Source organism: Eretmochelys imbricata, chromosome 13 (assembly GCF_965152235.1).
Source record: "Eretmochelys imbricata isolate rEreImb1 chromosome 13, rEreImb1.hap1, whole genome shotgun sequence".
NCBI classification, from domain to species: domain Eukaryota; kingdom Metazoa; phylum Chordata; order Testudines; family Cheloniidae; genus Eretmochelys; species Eretmochelys imbricata.
This window is the reverse complement of record NC_135584.1, coordinates 14,732,501-14,753,396: the sequence shown is the minus strand read 5'-3', so window position 1 is coordinate 14,753,396 and position 20,896 is coordinate 14,732,501. Positions and strand designations below refer to the sequence as shown.

Sequence of the window (20,896 nt, the reverse complement as noted above, 5' to 3'; positions counted from 1 at the left end):
TTCTTCACTGCCTTGCACCTTGTGTAGGCATTTACACCCATTCTTGTGTTTTGGGAGCACACCCTCCTAATATTCTGACTTGGTACACCCCCACTACCACACTGATCTCGATGGAGTTCTACACACACTTCACACTAGTGTAAACCAGTTTTTTTTTTTTACCTTTCTAGACTTCTGTACCCCTTTCAGGATTCTGATTTGTCTTGCGTACCCGAAGTTTCACCTCACTTAAAAACTAGTTGATTACAAAATCAGACATAAAAATTTATAAGTGTCACAGCACATTATTACTGGAATTGCTTACTTTCTCATTTTATCTGTATGAAATTTTAGTTTGTGCTGACTTCGCTACTGTTTTTTATGTAGCCTGTTGTAAAACTACGCAAATATCTAGATGAGTTGATGTACCCTCGGAAGACCTCTGTGTACCCCAGGGGTACATGTACCCCTGGTTGAGAACCACTGGTGTAAACGACTACATAAAGGTGCAGGATGCTGGAAAATGCTGAATAATATTTTGTTTAATACTTATATCATTTTCCCACTGTAGCTAAACATCCCCTCTTCTAAAGGTCCCAGGCTGGTTCTTCTTCTAATGCCAGCAGCTCCCAATTAATATAATTGCCAATTTACCAATGTGTGACACAGTTTTCTTTTTACACAGCTTCCTTCACACAAGACTTTCCAGAGGGAGAGGGTGGGCTGGGGGCAGAGAAAAGGAACAAAGCTTCATATAGTTTATTACAGCTGTAGCCCCCACCTACCACTTTAGCAAGTCAGTCGTCAGTGGGAACTTGTCAGCAACCTAGTTTCAAAAGTGGGACTAAAGAGAGAAGTTTGTCATGTATCCTTCTTCCTAAAAGGGGGGTGGGGGGCTGTTGGGGAAGAAAATCTAAAGAGGAAGAAATTACAGGACTTCCAAATCACAGCGAGAGGTTTAATATAAGACTAAAATACAGAAAAGCAGGGAGCCTCTGAAAGTGCCCTGATCAGAAACGAGCCGGGGTCAGAAACTTCACTGATCAGAAACTTATTTGGGCATGAACAAGGGTGGAGAACTTTAGGGGAGATGGGTACAGGTAGGCTGGCACGCAGACTCCAGGGGCTGGGTTTGTCGGTGTCTCTGTGCATACGTTTGTGGGTTTTTTTGTTTGTTTGTTTGTTTGTTTTTTTGTATTTTTTTTTTTTTTTGCTTGGGATCAGCAAGCCCTGTCTCTTTAATAAACTGACTGCCTTCTGTCTGCCTGGAGTAAATTTCATCCTGTCATCAGGTCGCGGAGGAGGAGTTTGTTAATGTTCAGTTTGCTCAGTGGATCGATGTTTGCTGGCATCGCCTCGCCCTGCCTGTGTGTGTGTATGTGTGTGTGTGTGTATGTGTGTGAATACCAGATTTCCTTCCATCCAAAGCCTCTCTGTCCTCTTCCATATCACTCACAGCCTGGCATCTGACAGCAACAAACCTGCAGCTTTCTGCACACACACACACCAATCCGCCATACAGATCTACCAGGAGGAGGAGGAGGAAAGGGAGGAAGCAGCAAGCCCCACAATCTTTCCAGAGCTGCCTTTTAAATATATACATGTCTATTTTGTTATTTATTTATTACTATTTTCTGGCACTGTGGGTTCCTTTCATTTGCTCCTGATCTTGGATGTTTGACTCAAAGCAAAGCAAGTGTTGCAACAGTTAAATAATAATAACCTAGATCTCTGTAAAATAAAATAAAAACCAAACGGGTTCCTATCAGTTAAGTGCAAAGGGTGGGGGGGGGGGGAGGCTTGGCTGGAGGGGGTGTTGGGGGAACCAGCTGAGAGAGAGCCAGAGAAAGCCAGAGAAACAAGACACACGAGCTTCCCAGGGTTCTTGGATCTGGGGACAGAAGTGAGATTGGAGAAAGTAGAGCGATGCCAAGGAGGAAACAGCAGGCACCCAAGCGGGCTGCAGGTAAGGAGAAGCCATCCACTTACACAGCCTCTGTGTCTCTTCACTTTGAATCCTAACCTCCTCTTTTTTATTATTATTATTATTTATTATTTTATTTAGGGTCACCCCTGATTTTCTGAGCTGGATCCTTTCCCTTCCCTCCCCCCCCCCCCCCCCAACTCTAACGATATTGAATCAGTTTCTTTCCTTATTGCCAGGAAGATCTTTACTCTGAAATTGACGATCCGTGTGAGGTTCCCCTCCACCCGCCTGTGTCTATTGAACCCTATTCTTTTTCTCTCTTCTTCTCTTCAACTCGTGTTCTTCAGCTGTAATCCTTTCCTTGTTAAACTTCCCCCACCCCAACTTTCTTCCACTCGATTTCCCTTCTCCCTCCTCCCCACTCTCCCCCCTCCTTTGATGATTCTTGCATTGCTTCCTTATTCGCCCCCCCCCCGCCTTTTTTTGATGGTAGTTTTGTTTTTAAATGCACGTTCCATAACGTGGTTCGGTATTTTAAAAATATTGTCTTTAGCCCTGTTTCTGGTGCAATTCTGGACTTGTGTGTGTGTGTGTGTGTGTGCGCGCGCGCGCCTGAAATAGTACAGGGACTGTCTCTGTTGATGAACCCGGTGGTGAAGTTCAGCCTTTGATCATCGGTGGTGAAAACTGCAACAGGAAATAAAATTAAACATTCTGACTGTTAGAAGACAATCCACATTTTCAAATCAAATTCCTCTTTTGTGTTGCATCCGAGGTTACACATTAGCAAATGCCAAGTGGGGTTTGCAAATGTTTTGTAAAGAGGAAAATAGTTTGCAACTTTGGAATTGTTTTGGTTTTATTTGTGAAGAGATTTTTTTTTTTGGTTATTTTTTTTTTTAATATTTCAAGCCAGGAAAAAGAAACAGACCAATGGGCCTGTACAGTAAATCGCTTCAAAGAGTTTTCTTTTAGGCTGCTTAATTGCTTTATATTTTTTAAATTGTGTCTGGGGCTTTGTTTCTGGGAAGTGCAATATGGAAGTTCATTTTTCTTCTGCCAGACCCACCCACTGAAAAATCAGCTTTCCAGTTGATTGCCAGCTTTGATTTGACATTTGATTGATCACCTGTCATCTTGCTGCCTTTGATCTATTCATTCTTGATACATATCAATAAATCACTCACCATGGTAACCCAAGTGCCAGTGACGTAAGTCTTGCCCTCTAGATTCTCTTAGCCAGAAATGCACAATTATTATCTTGTTTCATTTTTAATGTGTGTGTGTGTGTCTGTGGTGTCTTTACTTGGATTAGTGCTTTAAAGAAAAGCTAAGTTTTGTTTTGTTTATGAGTTAGGGATCATCTGCTAATTCTCCCCTCCATACACCCAAGCTTTGAATACCCCTAGACTTAGTATATTATATCTAAAGACAAAATGTATGGGCAAGTTTTGTGACACATTTGAATAAACTTTGAAAAGTAGCATTTGGGGCTTATTCAAAGGTAAATATTAATTTTGGAGACCTGGGACATAGGAAACTTGTATAAACTTATCACAGATCTTACTTTCTGCTTTATTTACATCAATTTAGGACACTAGTATGTAGGTAAAGTCTTCTGGGGCATACCCATGCACCTAAGCAGAAGGTCAGTATATTTACTAACAAGGAGAGATCCCCTTTAACTACAAAAAGGTAGTTAATACAGGAACATATCTATTAAAAAGAGCTTTGTGCCCATTCATTATTATTGTTTTTATTCACAAAGAGTCTAGCACTGGATGAGGCATTAACATTTTTAACTTGTAGGATAGCTTCCTTCCATCACCCCACCTCACCACCACCACCACGATCACCACACACATCTGTTGATGATCTCAATTTTAGAATTGTTTCCTTTTTCTTTTGTTAGTGTTTGTGTTCAAAGTAGAATTTCAGGTCAGAGTATGTGTACATTACAAACATGTTGGGGGAGAGGTAGCTTTGTTGGTTTATGGAAACAGACGCTTTAGAATAAGTAAATCATTATAGATAATGTCCATGTTGTCATCTACCAGGATTTCCCTGGTGGAGACCCAGCAAAATATGCTGTTACCCTGCAAATAACTTCATTACATTATTATTATTTTGTTTAGTATTATTCTTGTAAAGGATCTTAATACCTAGGCAGTAATTTTAATTACCATAATAACTAGGGCATGACTCATTCAGTAATCTTATTGGGAAAAGCGCACTGGTTCTCAGAGTTGCACTTCTTTGATTATATTTGTCCTCAGATCAATGTTGTTTCAGATGTGCAAAATACTGGACATTTAACTATAATCCAGTTGCACCCAACATGACAGGTTTTTATACTTACAATAGTTCTCCTGCTTTGAACGTGTGTGTGTGTGTGTGTGTGATTTCAAAGAGCACACTTGCCTGTTCTATATAGTTCTCAAAACTAACTTTCATTTTCATGAATAGTATCGAGGTTTTGTTAAGTGTGGTAAAACAAAGTGACACTAGACAGGATGTGCAACAGAAAATGAATAGCTCATCAAGGCAGATGCCAATGTTCCTTTTTTAGGATTTAATACAATGGATATTTTTTAATTTTCACATTTTATTTTTTATACCTTCCACAAGTTCGAGGGCATTGACTGCACTTATTTTGTCTTGGTGGTGGTAGAGATGTTGAAGAAAAGTTTGCCACTTCTAGCTTCTTTAGGTAGTTAACCTCCCAGGGAAGAAAAATGATAAGCCTTATGATTCTGGACATGTCTGCTTTTGTCATTGCTTAAAATTAAATACTATGCACAACTGTAAATAATTACTACCATGCACTGACTTTGAAAGCAGGTTTCTAGTTTGATTAATGAATAATGTAAAGGTTAGAGAGAACAAGCAAGTGAATCAGAAGTGAAGTCCTGCTGCTAGATGAAAATCTATCTAGAGAAATATACATGGCAATTTTGTCCTTTTCTATTATTAATTTTGAGCCCTGTGTTCCTAAGAAATATATTACAGTGTTGTAATGAAACAAGTTCTTGTAATTAGATAAATGGGATGCTATTTATGTTTGATTATTAGGCCTTTTTGGTCTCAATTTATGGTTTTAAAAATACTTTATTTCACGTCAACAAAGGAACTATGATCTTGATGAGCTCACGAAAGCTTATGCTCAAATAAATTGGTTAGTCTCTAAGGTGCCACAAGTACTCCTTTTCTTTTTGCGAATACAGACTAACACGGCTGTTACTCTGAAACCTATGATCTTTCTATAGCTGACTCTTTTTTCAAAAGCATCATTCTTCTTCACTATGATTTGGATCATTTTTAAAGCAGATGTTTACATTTCTTTAAACCAGTACCCAATACTATGTCAGATTTTTATTTACAATTATATGTTATGTTTGTATTGTACTTTTTATCACAGTAGATCCCAAAAGGCTTTACAGATAATGGGCCCAATTCTCCTTTCACACCAGTGTAAATCATGAGTAACTCTACTGACGTGAATGGAGTTGCACTGGTGTAGAACTCTCATGAGTAAGAGAAGCATCAGGCCTTGAATGTACTTCACCCATCACTGAAATGCGGCCACCTCTGGGGCAGAATCTGGGTAGTGATTCCGCACCAATGAGAGTAGACAACAGAGGGGTAAAAGGGTGGGAGCAAACTAGAACTGCCATTTTGATGCTGTTTTTATTCCTATGGATATGAAATAGCTTTCAAACACAATTTCCCTGGATTATACTCTACTTTCCCCCTGCAGCTTCTTTAAATGTACATATTTTATTTTGTGATCATGAATTTCTAGTTCGCTGCTTAATTCTAGTGAAGAAGAATTTGGACGTACCATCTTTTTGTGCTGCAATTTTGTCATTCTTTCTTTCATTCTCCTTCTGTTGGCTCTGATAGGATATCTGAGAACCAAAGCTCCTGAAAAGTACAGCAGAAACAGCTCCTAGCCACATTTATTTTGTTGATCAAAGCTGGAGATGAATAATGCAGATTTTGTTTTCGTGAAAGTCCTTGTGTGGCAATAAACATAAGACTGTTAGCAATCATTACTTAAAAGTTGCAATTTGCACCTTAATAGAACAGGTTATTTAAATAGAAATGTATTCAGCAGGGGAAACCCTGCACTCTTCAGTGGGTTAAACTAGATAACATGTTAGATCTGATTCTCAAGCAATATGTACACGTAACCCAGCAGGGTGGTTTTATTTTTAATGTTACATTTATCCTTTATTAAGCAGCTAATAGAAGCAGGTTCCAAGCAAATAGGACTGAATGGAACTGTGGGAATGGCACAGTCGCTTTGTTTTAACATCCTCCAGAAAAGCAAGTGCACATCAAAACCATCTAAATATCTCATGCCTCGGAACCCTTCAGTTACTCTGCACATCATGACACTGACAGATGACAAAAAAGCAAAGGTGTTCACAAACAAGAGGAGGCTTCACCATTCTGATTAATTAAATGATTTCCAGAATAGGTACTTCCTCAGCTACCCATCCACTAAATTAGCCGCCGTCTGAACTCTGTTTTGGAATTGAGTTGCTAAGTGATTCCAACTCCCACACTCCATGTTAAAACCCAGGACTGAAAGGGACAGGAGTCGGTGAGTGAAGTTCTTTGGCCTGCAATGTGCTAGATGATCATGATGGTCCCTTCTGGCCTTAAAGTCCATGAGTCTGTGAGTCTGACTCAAAAGTTCATTTGTTTCAGTTGTTCATTGATTTCATTTTTAGTCTGCCATATCAGGACACAATTCATTGGCCTCCAGAGAAAGATTAGAATTGACAAGGAGTTCAGACACTGCCATTGTAATCTAAAAGACAATTGCATCAGTAAATGGGATCTATGCTTCTAAAATACTTTAAAAAATTGTTTATTTGAAGCAAAATTATTTTGCCTAACTGGTTCTACTCCTCCATGCCCTGTAATCTCAAGGCTGTATAATGAAAACCAGCAGGAGTTTGTTACTTCCTCCCATTGCTTTTCCCTTCTGACTCAGTTTCCCTTTAGCAGCACCAATCTCAAATAACCGCTCCCATAGACCAAGGTCCTGGGGTGCAGCTCACCACCATAGAGTTGCTGTGATTTTTTCCCCCTTGCTTTACTTCACATCCAAAGAGCATAACACTCCAAAGAGCAAGTCCAGACTCCTCCCCGCCCCGCACACTCTACCCCTCAATTCTGCAGCTCCCAACTTAGCAGCAGCAGCAAAGGGAATGGAACCATGCTCTATCAATTACAGTTGGAACCAGATGCTAAACACCTATTGTGTTAAACTATTGTACAGATCTTAAAAGCTCAAAAGTAAAAAAAAAAAAAAATCGTCGGCTAGTTGGGAGCAGGGAGGAGTGGCAGAATGAGGCCTGGTTGTTCTAATGGATGATGTATTATTAGTGGATCCAAAGTAAAATGATGCAAATAAATACTCTCTAGTTAATATCTATCAGATTATACTGCAGATTTTGAGACACATGAGTGCCATGTTCAGACAAACTCCTTTAGAAAAAGGATCCCACCAGCCTTTTTTATTAAAATAGCCCTTTGTTTTCCCCTTGCTCATTCCAAAATTAAAGATGTTTGTAAAGTTTTACCTCCAGAGTGTGCTCACGCAAGCAGAGAGACATTTTCATCTGTCTCAGAATCAGATATTGGAGTCAATTGGAAACACATTACTCTCACAGTTGAAGCCTTACATTTCATTCGTGCAACAGCAGTGATTTTTCATTACCTATTTAATTCCAATAATTTGCATGACTGTGGGTCCAGTCCTGCAGTACTCACTAGTGACTTTGCTTCACTGGGAGTTCTGCCTGTATATCGACTGTAAAATTGGGCTGTTTAGCTGCAAAATAAAACAACACCGTTAATAAAGGGGGAGTTGGTGTCCAAATTATGGGCCATATTCTGCCAATAGCCTTTTAAGTAGAATTTGCCTTTGGAATCTAGGGAAAGTTCAGATTATGCATTTATGTACTGATAGTTCTACAATCTTGTTTTCTAAGGTTGGTATAATCATTGCATTTTATTTATGTTGCTACCGTCATTCTTTAAACATTTTTTGATTGTTCTGCATTCATTACTGAATATTATTTTTCTCGTACCAGGAGCTGATTGGGCCTTTAAACAGCCTTTTATAATGTTGCAATCCACTGTCTCAATTCCAGCAGAAGCTCTCAAAGAAATAGTATGTAAAATGTTTTGCAAATCAGGGCCCTAAAAGTTCCATTTAAGTTTAGACATTAACATCAGTTCTTTCTCATTAAGGTGACCCTGACTTGAGGCTATTGGATCTTGGCTCCTTGTCATTTCTGACCACATTATAATAACGTCTTTTGCAACTCAGAAATACCTTGGTTTCCAAGAACAGACAGGGAGCAGTGTATTTTCAAGATTTCAAGAAGAAATGCACCATAGAAGCACGCTGTTTCCCATTAGATTTACACACCCCATTTTTAACTATTGCTGATTTTTTTTTTTAATTCGTTGCCTTGCAAGGTTTTTCAGGAGGAAAGAAAAGAAGTTGGAAAACTGGTCTTAGAATCTTAGTGCTGCCTTAAATGTTTAGTTTAGACAAATGAAGAGATTCTTTGTTTCGCAAGAAGAAATTATTCTTCTTCCCTCCACTTCTCTCCCCCCACCCCCAACTCATGAACTAGGAAAAAAATAAGTCACAACAATAGCTACAAAATGACAGGAACAGACTCTAGGTTGTTTTTAATGTGAGGTATGCAATGATCATAGTTACTGGTAAAATTCCACAGCAAAATGGAACCATGCTATGTTTATAGGAAATAGATCCTTTTGGAAGACATACATATGCATACGTGTACGACAGGCAGACACACACACACACACACACAGAGAAAAAAGAGAGACAGGCATTTAGCTGAAAGGTGGATGCAAAATTCTTACCGATGTGAGCATGTAATTGCAAGAGTTGTAGCATTTTTAAACCATTCAAGCCAATTTAATTTAATCATGGTGGTAAACTTCTACAGTATAGTAGTCTCATAATATATGGTATTTTCTTTAATTCTCAGCTTCTGGATTCAGGTGATTACATGAGCATCTCAGCTTTTATTTAAAAAGAAAAAATAAGTTTTTAGCTTTAATGGTTGGGAAGATAAGCTTGAAAACACAAAATCAAAAGGCTCCAATACCAAAAGGAAAAGAGAAACCACTCAAATTTATTATTTTTAAAATCTTGTGCTTTTTAAGCCAGTCTCATGTATTTTGAAGGCCTGATTTATGATTTTTGAACACTTTCTGTTGGCAATATCGTTTCTAACTGACTCCTACTTTGAACTGTCTCTGTATGCCTATAGGAATAGAGATGGAATAGAGTTACTTTGCTAGAGCTAGGCCATGTCTACACAGCAAATTAGTGTTCGGCAAACTGTTGCACTGTAGATTCATATCCTGGCTTGCTGCGTGCCAGCTCACCATGTAGACAGGTGAATTTAGTTACTCTGGATTTACACTGATGTAACCAAAAGCAGACTTTAGCTCTAGTCTGAAGGATCAGACCATCTGTTCTTGAGCCATGGCTTTCCTTGTAGTTTTATGGAGATTGCTGCTAGTGGCAATTACATACAAAAAGTTAATAGCCAATAGCTGTTCTTTCTAGGCATAAGGACACAATAGAGCTCAACTTTACTTCAAATAAAAATCTTAGGTAAAATTTGCAACATTCATGCTGTATTTTTATTGTATTAATGTAAATGAGATGCTGTCTTCTTTCTTTCATCTCTGTTCATTGTATCTATTATATCTATCTCATTCTTTTCTCTATATTTCCCCCTCGTTCGGCGTGAACTGTTATCATCTAATGACACTGTATCTTATTAAAGTTACTCATGATGCAAAAGAGACTAGGGTTAGCGAAGCTTTGAGAAAAAGCAAAGCTGCTGAACATATAGAGAAAAAACAAAACAAAAAAACCTATCTCAAATAACTCTTGAAATTAGATCAAATTAGAACAAAAAAACTGTACAGGTAGAAGCACGGTACTGGAAAGAACAGATAAATTTTTAATATACATCCCCACTTGGCAAATATGAGGAGCAATAAGGTTTTAAGGAGCTTTCTGGCTCCTCCTGCATCTCTCTCAAAAGACTCATTTAATTGGAAAGCCTGTTGTGCTTGTTTTTATGTATGTAAAAAGAGAAAAGGCCCGATTTCCCACTAGGCCTTGTATTCCAGTCTAGTATAATCGGAGGAGGTTTTGGTTGTTTTTTTAAACCTTTCTGTTCTCTGTTAATATAAAATTAAAACCCACAGATTTTAACTCGTAGAAAATCTCAGACAATATTGCTTTAATAAATTTAAAAAATGCTGTTTAATATTCCCAAAGCCTCTTTCTGACAATACTGTTTGGTTTGTTCATGTGGGATCGGTGCACAGTTTCTGTTGAAAAAGAAGCAGTATGCAATGCTTGTTTTTAATGAAAATAATTATATTCATTGGAATCCACTGATAACAAACTGGGGCCTTAGTGAGACTCCATTTACAGTGGACTGGAATGAAAGTCTGGGCTTGTTTCAGTGCATCAGAATGTGCAGGCTGCAATCCCATTTATATCACTGCCCCTCTGCTTAGAGTGAAGTTGTTCTGTTGGGGGAAAGAAAATACTTTACTATGAGTGGGTTGCATGGGATGTAAATAATTCACTGTAAACTATATTAGGCTTGTTTTAAATCGCCATCACAATTAATCAGAGCTGCAATTCTATATGTGGATCATCTCATCTATACCCTACAGGGAAAAAAAAAAGCTGCACAGGGAAAAGGGCTGAATCTTCACATGATTTAGAATTTAGTATCAAAGGAAAAAAAAACCCTGTACAGACGCCTTTTGGGGAGATGCTCCTTGTGTTGATTTCATTTAGCTAAAATGTTGGCCTGCAAAAACATAATTTTTTTCATCTGTGTCAAAACATTCATAACTGCAGTACAAGTAGCATTAAATTCACATGTGAAAAGAAGAGGAAATTAAGCAATTATATTGATCTGTAGTAGTATTCGTGCTTTTGATTTAGCGGCACAGCTCCCACTGATATGCGTGGGAATTGCAAGCTTCAGTAGGAAGAAGGAGTGGAGCACTTTTTGCACTTAGACTGTTCATGTCTTTGCATTTCAAAATATGTTACCAATGTCATTTACTGCTCAGAACAAACTAAATGGGGTAGATAGGTCTTATTCCCATTTTATAGATGGACAAATTTAAGCTGCTTTGCTCAAGGTCACATGGCAAGGCAGCAGCAGAGATGGAATAGATATCAGGAACCTTGGTTCTTAATTGCCAGCTCTATATTATCATTCATAACAAGCTCCCACCAGAAAAAGAAAAGGTGGAGGCGATGGGCCAGATCCTGGCCCTTAGTTCTATCCCTTTGTACCACTTTGTTGATGCAAAGAGGATGGGGAGCTATCCTGGCTGGGTGTCTGGGGATTCCTCCAATGAAGGGGAATTTCCGGGAAGCATAAAGCCAGTTTAGCCAGCTCTTTTCCACTCACTCCCCACAACCTCCAGTCATAGGGGGCATTCCTGGGTGAGTCTGGGGCATAGCTGAGCGAGGGAGGGAACATGGCCAGAGCAGGATATCTTCTGTCACTCTCTAGCCAGTGAGAGAGCTCCTCAGAGACTGTTCCAGGCAGCATAATTTAAAGTAGCCTGTAGGCTTCTCTAAAGTACTCTCAAACCCATTTTTATCCCAAATAAATCCCAGGATCAGAGAAGTTGCAAGGTGGCATAGTTACCTTCCCCCTTTGTCCTGTGCTAAATGCAGCTTGTTCAGACTAGGGATCTGAAAATACATGAGACCCAGGTGTCCTGAGAGAGAGAGAAACACCCACTATAAGCTGTAACAGAATATGCACATTACCCTTCAAAAACTGGCCTGGAGGTTGTTTGAAATTCATTGCAGTAAACACTGAGCCTAGGATTTCCAAAAATGGGTTCCTAAAGTTGGGCTTCTGAATCCTTATTTAGGCATCTAAATAAGAGGCCTGATTTTCAAAAGCAGTGAGAACCCAGCAGTTCCCACTGGCGTCAGTAGGAGTTGCAAACATAAGTCAAGGGTAGTGTTATTTCTCTAGATTGAAAATATATGTATTGGCTTTGGGAGAAATATGAAGGCAGGTAATAGCTTATGGGTGCATTAAGGGTTGTTGGCCTTTATTTTCCCATTATCATGCCTCTCAGGAATGGTAGTTACAGGGATTATATTGACAAGATCTCAGAGTAAATTTTAGGAAATATACGGCCAATAAACCATATCTGAGAGATCCCTGTTATCCTGTCTACTCTCACAGCACCTGAGATCAGCTGGGTTGTTTATTCCATCTGAGATCACCAAGCAGGGCCTTCTTCACTGAGGCTCCAGGGATTTGGAATGCTCTTCCCTTTATCAACGTTCTCCAGGGGGATCTTTTCAAGTGAAGTTAAATGTTTGTCTTTGTTGCTGAGTGATAGGTTGTTAGACTGTCTATGCCAGTTTGAGCATCGTTTTGGCTAACTGGATCTTGTCTCTGATTATTGATATTCATATATTTAAAGTGCTTCAACCTCCTTGCGTTTGAGCCCCTTATTAGTAATTTATGATTATTTATTGTTATTATAATTGTTAGCTACTGATGCCCATTCTCCTTTATGCTGAAGGGAGTGGTTCCTGGTGCCCCACCCACAAGCAATAGCCGTATAGCTTTCCTCAGCAAACATCAGTGCTCATGCATTTCTTGGCATGTCAGGGAATGTCAGACACTGTCATTCTGTTCCTTACAGATCATTTACAGAATGCCTCCCTTTGCTCATGAAAATCTGGAACAAATGTAATCAAGATACATTATCGTTACAGTACAACAAATACAAGCTGAACTGTGCAGATTTCCCCTTAAAGCACCTTTTAATATGTATTGTCAAAATGTCTAAAGATGTCTCTTACTCATAAGCATTTAATTATTTGTGACACTTTAAACAAATATTCAGAGCAAAGAAAAAAACATTGGTATTAAATATTTTCTCTTGTCAAAAAGTAACAAAACATCATCTAACACAGTGAACTCTTCCATTCACTATTTCCAATAAACTTACATTATAACTGGAGATAGGCTTGAACAGAAGGAGTTTTGAAATGCAGACCAGAAGGTAGATGCTAATTCTATCCTTAAAGACAATCTCAGTAGCGATCAGGAACCCCAAATCTCAACAACCCAGACTCTGGGATAGGTTGAAATCTGGAGTCAAACTCAGGTTCCAGTTCATCAAGATGCTTAAGTTTGTGCCTAGCTTTAAGCACATGCGGAGTCCTAATGGCTGAATCTGGGACTCAGATCTGAATTTTGTAGCTCAGGCCTATCTCTCATGCATGGCAAAAATACATCTTGAGAAATTTTAAATACACTCAAATATTATAGGTTAAAAAAGAACAATTTGTGGATGGACTTCCATATATTGTGGTATCTCTTGAAGGCCATTTAAGTAGAGAAAAGAGTATTGTGTGATTGACAGTTGTTTTACCTCTTTAGGCAGCCATTGAAATTGTAGAAGTAGGGCTGTGTGATAACATTACAAGGAAAAAGGATGTACTGGGTACAGTTGCAAAACAGTAGAGGCCTGAGGGTCCTGTGAGTTGTCTGGATCTCAGGATTATTATTATAGGTGGAGCAGGACATGATGCGTATATTAGAGGCAGAGCCGGCAATGACTCCTGTAATTAAGGCTGCCTGATACTTTCCTTTGTAAGACCCTGTTTCAGTTGCTTATAATACTCCCAAATTTCAACTGTTTGGGCTGAAATTTCCCATGCCAGGTATGTGCCTGGGCATGAATTGAAAGGGTCAACAAGCATGGCTCAGCCATGTCTGAAAATGAAGTTAGGAGAAAATACGTTGTTTTGCCAGTGTAAAGAAATACAGACAGTCATTTTGTTGAAAAATTTTAGCACCTCCATGCTCTGCAGCAGAAACTTGAAATTTGGCAGGAGATTACACCAGATTCAGGAAGGTACCTTTTGATGTCCCCAGGACCATCCACCCAAATTTGGCCAAATTATAAGCCTCTAAAAATGGCCATTTGCACATGCTCAGTAGAGATTTGTTAGAAACTGGCAACAAAATTCTCTGACTATTCCATCTTCACTGAGCATGCTCCATCCTTACAGCGTTCTTATGACAATCACACTGAGCATATTTCACCCACACAGAGCTCACTAAGCTCCAGCCAGGGCTGAGCAAGACCTATCCTGCAATTACTTCTCCCTGCTGATGGGGGCAGCTGAGGTGCTGGGCAGAGAGCAAGGACACTGTTCGTCTTGTGCTTCCAGTACTCACCCTGCTGGTGCCGAGGCAGCAAGGATAAGGAGGAAATAGCCTCACTGGAATGCAGAGGAGTGAACAATAGAAGGGGTAGATGGGAAGGCTCAGGTGGGGGAATAGGAAAAAGTGAAACAGGGATAGATTGGGGGGGCAGGAGCAGGGGATAACCTGTCAGAAAATATTTGCAAAACCCACTAACAAAGCGTGTGCCACATCCCCCTTTAGTGTTTGGTTCATATAGAGGTTAACGGCCTACTACTTCTGTCAGTTACTCCATTTACTCAAATGATAGAGATCTGTGCTGTGGATCTAAAGGTTCCTACCCTGCTGAAGACCTGTGCAGGGGTCAATATACTTCCACATGATGTTTTCTTCAGTTTGCTTTTTATGAAACCTAAAAGTATCCCTGCATCATCTAGTGCACTGGAGGGACAGTGCTCAGGGAATGAATCAGGGTTATATAGTGAAATAGAGTTGCCTGTAGCATCCCTGATATATTTGTTGCAGAAGTTGCAAGCAGTGTAGTGAATAAGGCAGGGGACTGCAGAAAGAGAAGGGATAGTTCAGATGGTGGAATGCCACCCTGGAGAATTGGATTCTATCCCTGCCTCTGCCATATATTCAAGTCACTTAAACTGAACTTTCCACAGGGGACCACCGTGTGTTCCTTATTTTCTAGGTACCCAACTTGAAACATGTGGGACCTGATATGCAGACATGCCAAGCACTCACAACTGCAACTGAAGTCAACGGGACTGTGCTATAAAATGCTAAGTGTGCTGAAAAATAAGGCCCTATGCTTCTCAAGTTGGGCACCTAAAAGTAGTGGACCCTTTTGACAATTCTGGCTTTAATTTTCCTGTATCTCAGTTCCCAATCTGTAAAATGGTGAGATACTACCACCTCAATTCACAGGGGTGTTGTACAGATTAAAGCACCAGTGATTGTGAAGCGGTCACATGCTACAATGTTGAGCACCATGAAAAAGACAATTAGGAAATTAATAATTCTGTATTCTGTGCAGAGTTTGAATGGTGTGTAGTAAGTAAGGCCTGGGGTGCATGTTGAATGATGAGGATTAAAATAAATATTGAATAGTTCAGACACTGTGTAGTTTTTTATTTTATGTTTTTATGCAAGATATAATATGGTTGAGCAGTATCAATGTCAGAAGCAGTGTTGTCTGGTCAACTGGCTGGTGGCAGCACAGTTGAGGAATTAGTTGGAATAGGGCCTGGAGGAGTGATTAACTAATATACTGTAGGTGGGTAGGAGCAAAGAGCAGGAAATACTGGCAGTTGAGAAGCTGTCGCACAGAAGAAAGAGGCTGAGCGAGAGAATACAAAGAATAATGCCAAGGGATCCAACCACTAGATAGCTGTTCAGATAAATGGGGCTGGTAGTCTGAGTTCTGTTTTCATGCCAGAGCTTGTAAACTGCTTAGGCCTGATCACTGCATCATTTGCATGTGTGAAACTACTATTTATTTCAGTAGGAGTTATGCTTCTGCAACCAACAAGGTCCTTTGTTTTACTTGGGGGAGACAGGGAAGAGAGAGAGAGGAAGAAATGCTCTTTTTATCGCCTGATGGGAAACTTCTCTTGGAAAATCAATCCTCTCTATATGGAAGTCAATCGCAAAATCCAGTTGGTGTCAGTGAACGCAGAACTGAACACCTCTAGAATGTTCTTACAAATTTGTGAAGCCCCCAAACTTCTTTGGGTTAAATAAGTAAATCCCTGAGAGTGTTATCTGCAGCTGAACTACATGCAAACACACACAACCCTTTTGCCGTCTCTGCAGGTTTATTAGAGATTTTATCATCTTGCGAATAGGGTTAAACAAAGGTAAATAATTTTGGGAAATATTTACTAGTGGGGGGAAATACGATAATGATATCTACATCTGTGTTTCCACTTGTTTACACTAAGGACATTGTTACTTAATCATTCACAATTATCTTTCAAACCCCGTCCTTTATTTTTTATAATCTCTGAAGTAAAAGTAAGTTCACATTTGATACACTTTGGCTGGTGATCTCAGGGTGTGTGTGTGTGGAGGGTGCAGTGTGGGGAGTTGTTGCCATGGAAGTATATTAAAAGTTGCCTTTTTGTCTTTATCCTCCTTCATTATCACTGGGGGGGGGGAAATGCTGAGGTTCAGTGGAAATCTACTATTAAAAATGTGCAAAGAAGGTACATAGGACCAGAGGGGCGATTATGAGTTTCTCCAAGGAAATAAGTTTATTTTAGCCAGCATCCTCATTTGGGAATAGGCTTACTATTCCAATATATGACATCTATAATTTAACCTAATATATTTTTTTCAGTGATGTAATGGGGAGAGTGACCTGGACTTTGTTAATGTTCCCCTACTCACTACATTCCCAAAGGCAATGTAACATTCTAGACAGTGTTTTATATACCCTGATTAAAATGTAACCTATTCTTGCATTTCCTGTGCAGTGACCTGTTAGTACTCATAGACAGAACACTTAAAGAACAGTTACACAGAGATATTTCCAAATGTGTATAATATGCAGGAGTTATTATAACATTCTTATTTCATTTGAAATTTGTAGCTACAACAGGAGCCATTCAGATTGTACATTGATTTAACTTTTTAATTCACTGTTTTGCTATGTCAAGTAAAATAAATGTTTGTTTTTAGCTCAATTTTTTGCATTGTTAAAACTCGTAACCACTTGCTTTAAGCCGGGGATTCTAAAGGGAGCTGAATGATCTGAATTATAAAGCTAGCGTTTTGTAGCTGCTCTCTCACAAGTCCCCGAAGAAGAAGAAGAAAAAAACAGTACAACTTTAGCAAAAAGGGCTTTTATATATCTATCAATTATGGAAACACCAACTGCTATGGATTACAAATGTGTTTGGTTGATTGTGATTGTGTATGGGAAAAACTCTCACTGAAGGCCAGATTCTGACCTCATTGTCTTCAGTGAGAACCAGAGTAACTCCACTGGCTTCAACAGAGTCATTCCTGCACTGTGCCAGTGTGGGTGAGATCAGAATCTGGCCCTAAGCTTGCAAACTCTCTTATGCTAAATCTTGCCCTGTATTTGCACACGTTGCTTGAAAAAAATGGTGTTGCAATTTGGACATGGAGCTAAATCTATGCTAAGGGCTGTGTGTGTGTGTGAATATTTTGTAACCCGGACCGGAAAAATTGTGGTGGGAATCAGTCTTGTTCGTTTGGTTTTTGATGTACATTTTTTTTGATATCCAACAAATATAGTTTGGTTTTATTCCCCTTTAAAAACAAAGAAAAAAAGAAACCACACAATAGCAGTTGTTTGACAGTCCTGCAAAGATCGAATAGTTAGATATCATGAAGAAAAATATGTTATCAAGACAGCAATGAGAGATGGACAGTACAGCATTTTGGTGAGGTTGAGCTCAAGAAAAATTAGTGTGTCAAAGTGTATACAGGTCACATCACTTTACTGATATCCTGCGGTAAAAAGGTAGCAACTTAAAGCTTTCAGTGGATCAGCTGCTTAGATATTGTTTCGTTTCTCTTATAGTATTATGTATCATTCTGGGACTACTTCGTTGAAACCTGGTTTGCTTTAACATCAAGAAACTGACATATCAAGGTGGATTGTATATTTTACAGTGGAAATGCAATTTTCTAAACTCATTTAATCCTGGGAATGCTGGTCTTTTCCAGGCTGTCAGACAAATGAGTATGTTGGAGGTCATTTAGATCTGTCTGTCTAGCTCATCTAGCTAATCTGTCTCGTTTCTAATGTGCCCATCACCTTGGTGTCTAGATGTAAACTTCCTGTCCAAGTATCAGAGGGTAGATGTATTAGTCTGTATCCACAAAAACAATGAGGAGTCCAGTGGCACCTTAAAGACTAACAGATTTATTCGGGCATAAGCTTTCGTGGGCATGCATCTGAAGAAGTGAGTTTTTTACCCACAAAAGCTTATGCCTGAATAAATCTGTTAGTCTTTAAGGTGCCACTGGACTCCTCGTTGTTTTCCTTTCCAAGATTTATCTTTGTGTCTTAGCTGTGGTAACTTAATTGAGTTCTAAGCAGTTTCAAACTCTTCTCTGTAAAGCTGATATGTTTTTGTAGAAATAGTGATTCATTTTGTAACCTTGCTCAAAATTTCCCATCCCAGTAGTACATGTTGTGTGCTGATTGGCTGTTGACTTCCTACCCCATAGGAAGCTATATTTTGGAGGTGTGGCATTAAAGTGGCGTTTTTACATTAGTCTGGGGTTTGGTCCACAGGGTGAAATTCACCCATGTTCACTAATTCCCTCCTGCTTATTTATTTAGAAGCTGCCTTCACTTAGTAGCTGTCCTTGCTTAGTAGCTGCATCTTTTTTATGCTCCTTTGCCACGCAAAACACAGGGGAAAGTAATTAAATGTAAGAGAAGTTGTGGCTTCCAAACTTATATTTTCATGTAGAAGCCCTGGGTTCTGTTCAATTGAATTGCTTTTCCCTGCAGCCCATTTTGGAAAAGTGCATGGTAAAGACATACAAGATCAAAAAGTGGATGCCTGAGGTCTGTACCAGAAATTTTGTACACACAATTGGCTATCTGTATTTGTGCAAGTGGTTACACAATTTATGTGTGCATATTGGGAGAATGCATGCACAAATGGCTAGTTGGCTTCTAAATAGCCACTGGCATGCACAATCACCCAGTTTGCATGGATAATCATGGTAATTTGGACACACATAACCTGTAGGCATGTAGTTGCATCTGCATTTTTGTAAACAGACTTTCCGTTTTGAAAATTTGATCCAGATAGTACCCAATCTGTACTATTAGGGACAGTTATCTGTAGACAGTAACTTCTCTCATCTAAAAGTCTGCTCACTGGTTGAAACAGGTCATTGGGAATGCTGCAAATATAGCTTTCTCAACTGTAATTGAATTTGATCTCAACTGTATGGTTGCATCCAGCCCCCTTTCTACTCTTCTCCTATGCAGGTTGAAAGTCTTTGTAAACCTACTCCTCAATGATAATTTCATGGAGAGCCAGACATTTCATACGTGACAGTGATTTTTAACTCCACATGGACACTGACTGGTCTGAGATTTCAAACCCACAGCCTCTACATTCAACTAGACGGTTGGGTTTATGCAAGCACAGTAAACTACTGCTTTGGCTTTTCCCTTACTCCTCTAATGATTGAGTTAGAGATGAATTACTCTTTGCAAGATTTAATTTCATCTCTGTGTGTTTGTAATGGGCCAAAGTGTAGACATTATTGCATTTCAGAGACTTTGTGTAATTTTCTTTTATTTATTAGCAGGGCTGGTTCTATCTGGAATAATAGGTGAGGCCTGTACAAAGTTGCAAGCAAGGAGCTTACCATATGGGGGAGGAACAGGAGGTCTGAGGACTTCTCCCAGTTGACCAAGGCAGAAAACGTAACCATGATTGCTGGCTGATACGTCTCTGCATTAGAAAAATGCAATGACTCCAGCAAGAATTAGTGCCTTTTAGAGAACTTAAGTGTGTTAGACAGAGATTCCAGTGTCATAATATATCCTCCAACTTACATGAAGAAGGAGATGGTAATATCCTGCAGTTAATGGTGTGTTTTGTATAAAAAAAAGTTAGAAGAGAGACTGAGCTTTTGGGGAGAGGCATTGTAATTTATTATGTGTTGTACAGTGCCTTGAACAATAGGGCCCATTCTGTTTGTGGCCTTTAGGTACTAATATGCCCAGATTTTAAAAGGAGGCACTGAGCCACTCAGTGTTGCAATGCCTAAGTCCCACTGACTTTCAATAAGGCTCCTAACTATTAAGGGCAAGTCTTCACTACCCGCCAGATTGGCGGGTAGTGCTCAATCTATCGGGGATCGATTTATCACATCTTGTCTAGACGCGATAAATCGATCCCCGAATGCGCTCCCTGTTGACTCCAGAACTCTGGCTCACGAGAGGCGGAAGCAGAGTCGATGGGAGAGTAGCAGCAGTTGACTTGCCGTCGTCCTCATGGCCAGGTAAGCCGACCTAAGATACGCCGACTTCAGCTATGCTGAAGTTGCGTATCTTAAGTTGACACCCCACCCCCAGTGTAGACCAGGGCTTAGGGTATGTCTTCAGTAGCCACGGCAGCACTTTAACATGACTGTGTAGTCACGGCACCAGCGCTGGAAGAGAGTTTTCCCAGCGTTGTGAAAAAAACACCTCCCAGTGCTAGTGCACCGTCTACACTGCAACTTTACAGCATTGAAACTTGCAGCGCTCAGGGGTGTGTTTTTCACACCCCTGAGAGAGAAATTTGCAGCATGTAAAGTGCCAGTGTAGACAAGCCCTTAGTCAGTGGTTCTCAACCTGCAGCCCGTGGGCTGCCTGCGGCCCAGGTAATACTGGATGTGGCCCACATAACACACTGTGAATAGGTTGAGAACCACTGATTTAAGTCATTTAGGTGAGGCCACACTGAGTGGAGCCATGCCGATACCTTTAATAATCTGTGTGTAAGGCAATAGAAATGTTAAATAACAGTATCAGGATGCACTGATTTTCAATATTTTTTTGGGTGAAGAGGCAAATAAAAAGATATGTTGGTGTCAAGTACTTGACCACTTAATTTCTACCATTATGAGCAACACAAATGTTGTCAGCCTTCTTAGGAACAGGAATAGGTGACCTTCAAGCTCATTGGAGCTT

The 20,896-nt window shown here is 39.7% G+C and overlaps 1 protein-coding gene across 2 annotated transcripts in view; it reads left to right on the top strand.

Moving 5' to 3' along the window:
- Nucleotides 1–1,808: 1,808 nt before the first annotated feature.
- TSHZ2 (teashirt zinc finger homeobox 2) overlaps nt 1,809–20,896 on the top strand; it is a 156,173-nt gene continuing 137,085 nt past the window's right edge. Inside the window, exon 1 of one of the 2 annotated variants that reach the window (XR_013347775.1) lies at nt 1,809–1,945. Coding sequence is in view for 1 of the 2 variants with exons in the window: in XM_077832231.1 (XP_077688357.1) it covers nt 1,906–1,945 (40 nt within the window). In the remaining variant the exon portion in view is untranslated. The remainder of the gene's footprint in view (nt 1,946–20,896) is intronic. The other variant, XM_077832231.1, reaches the window with a different exon arrangement.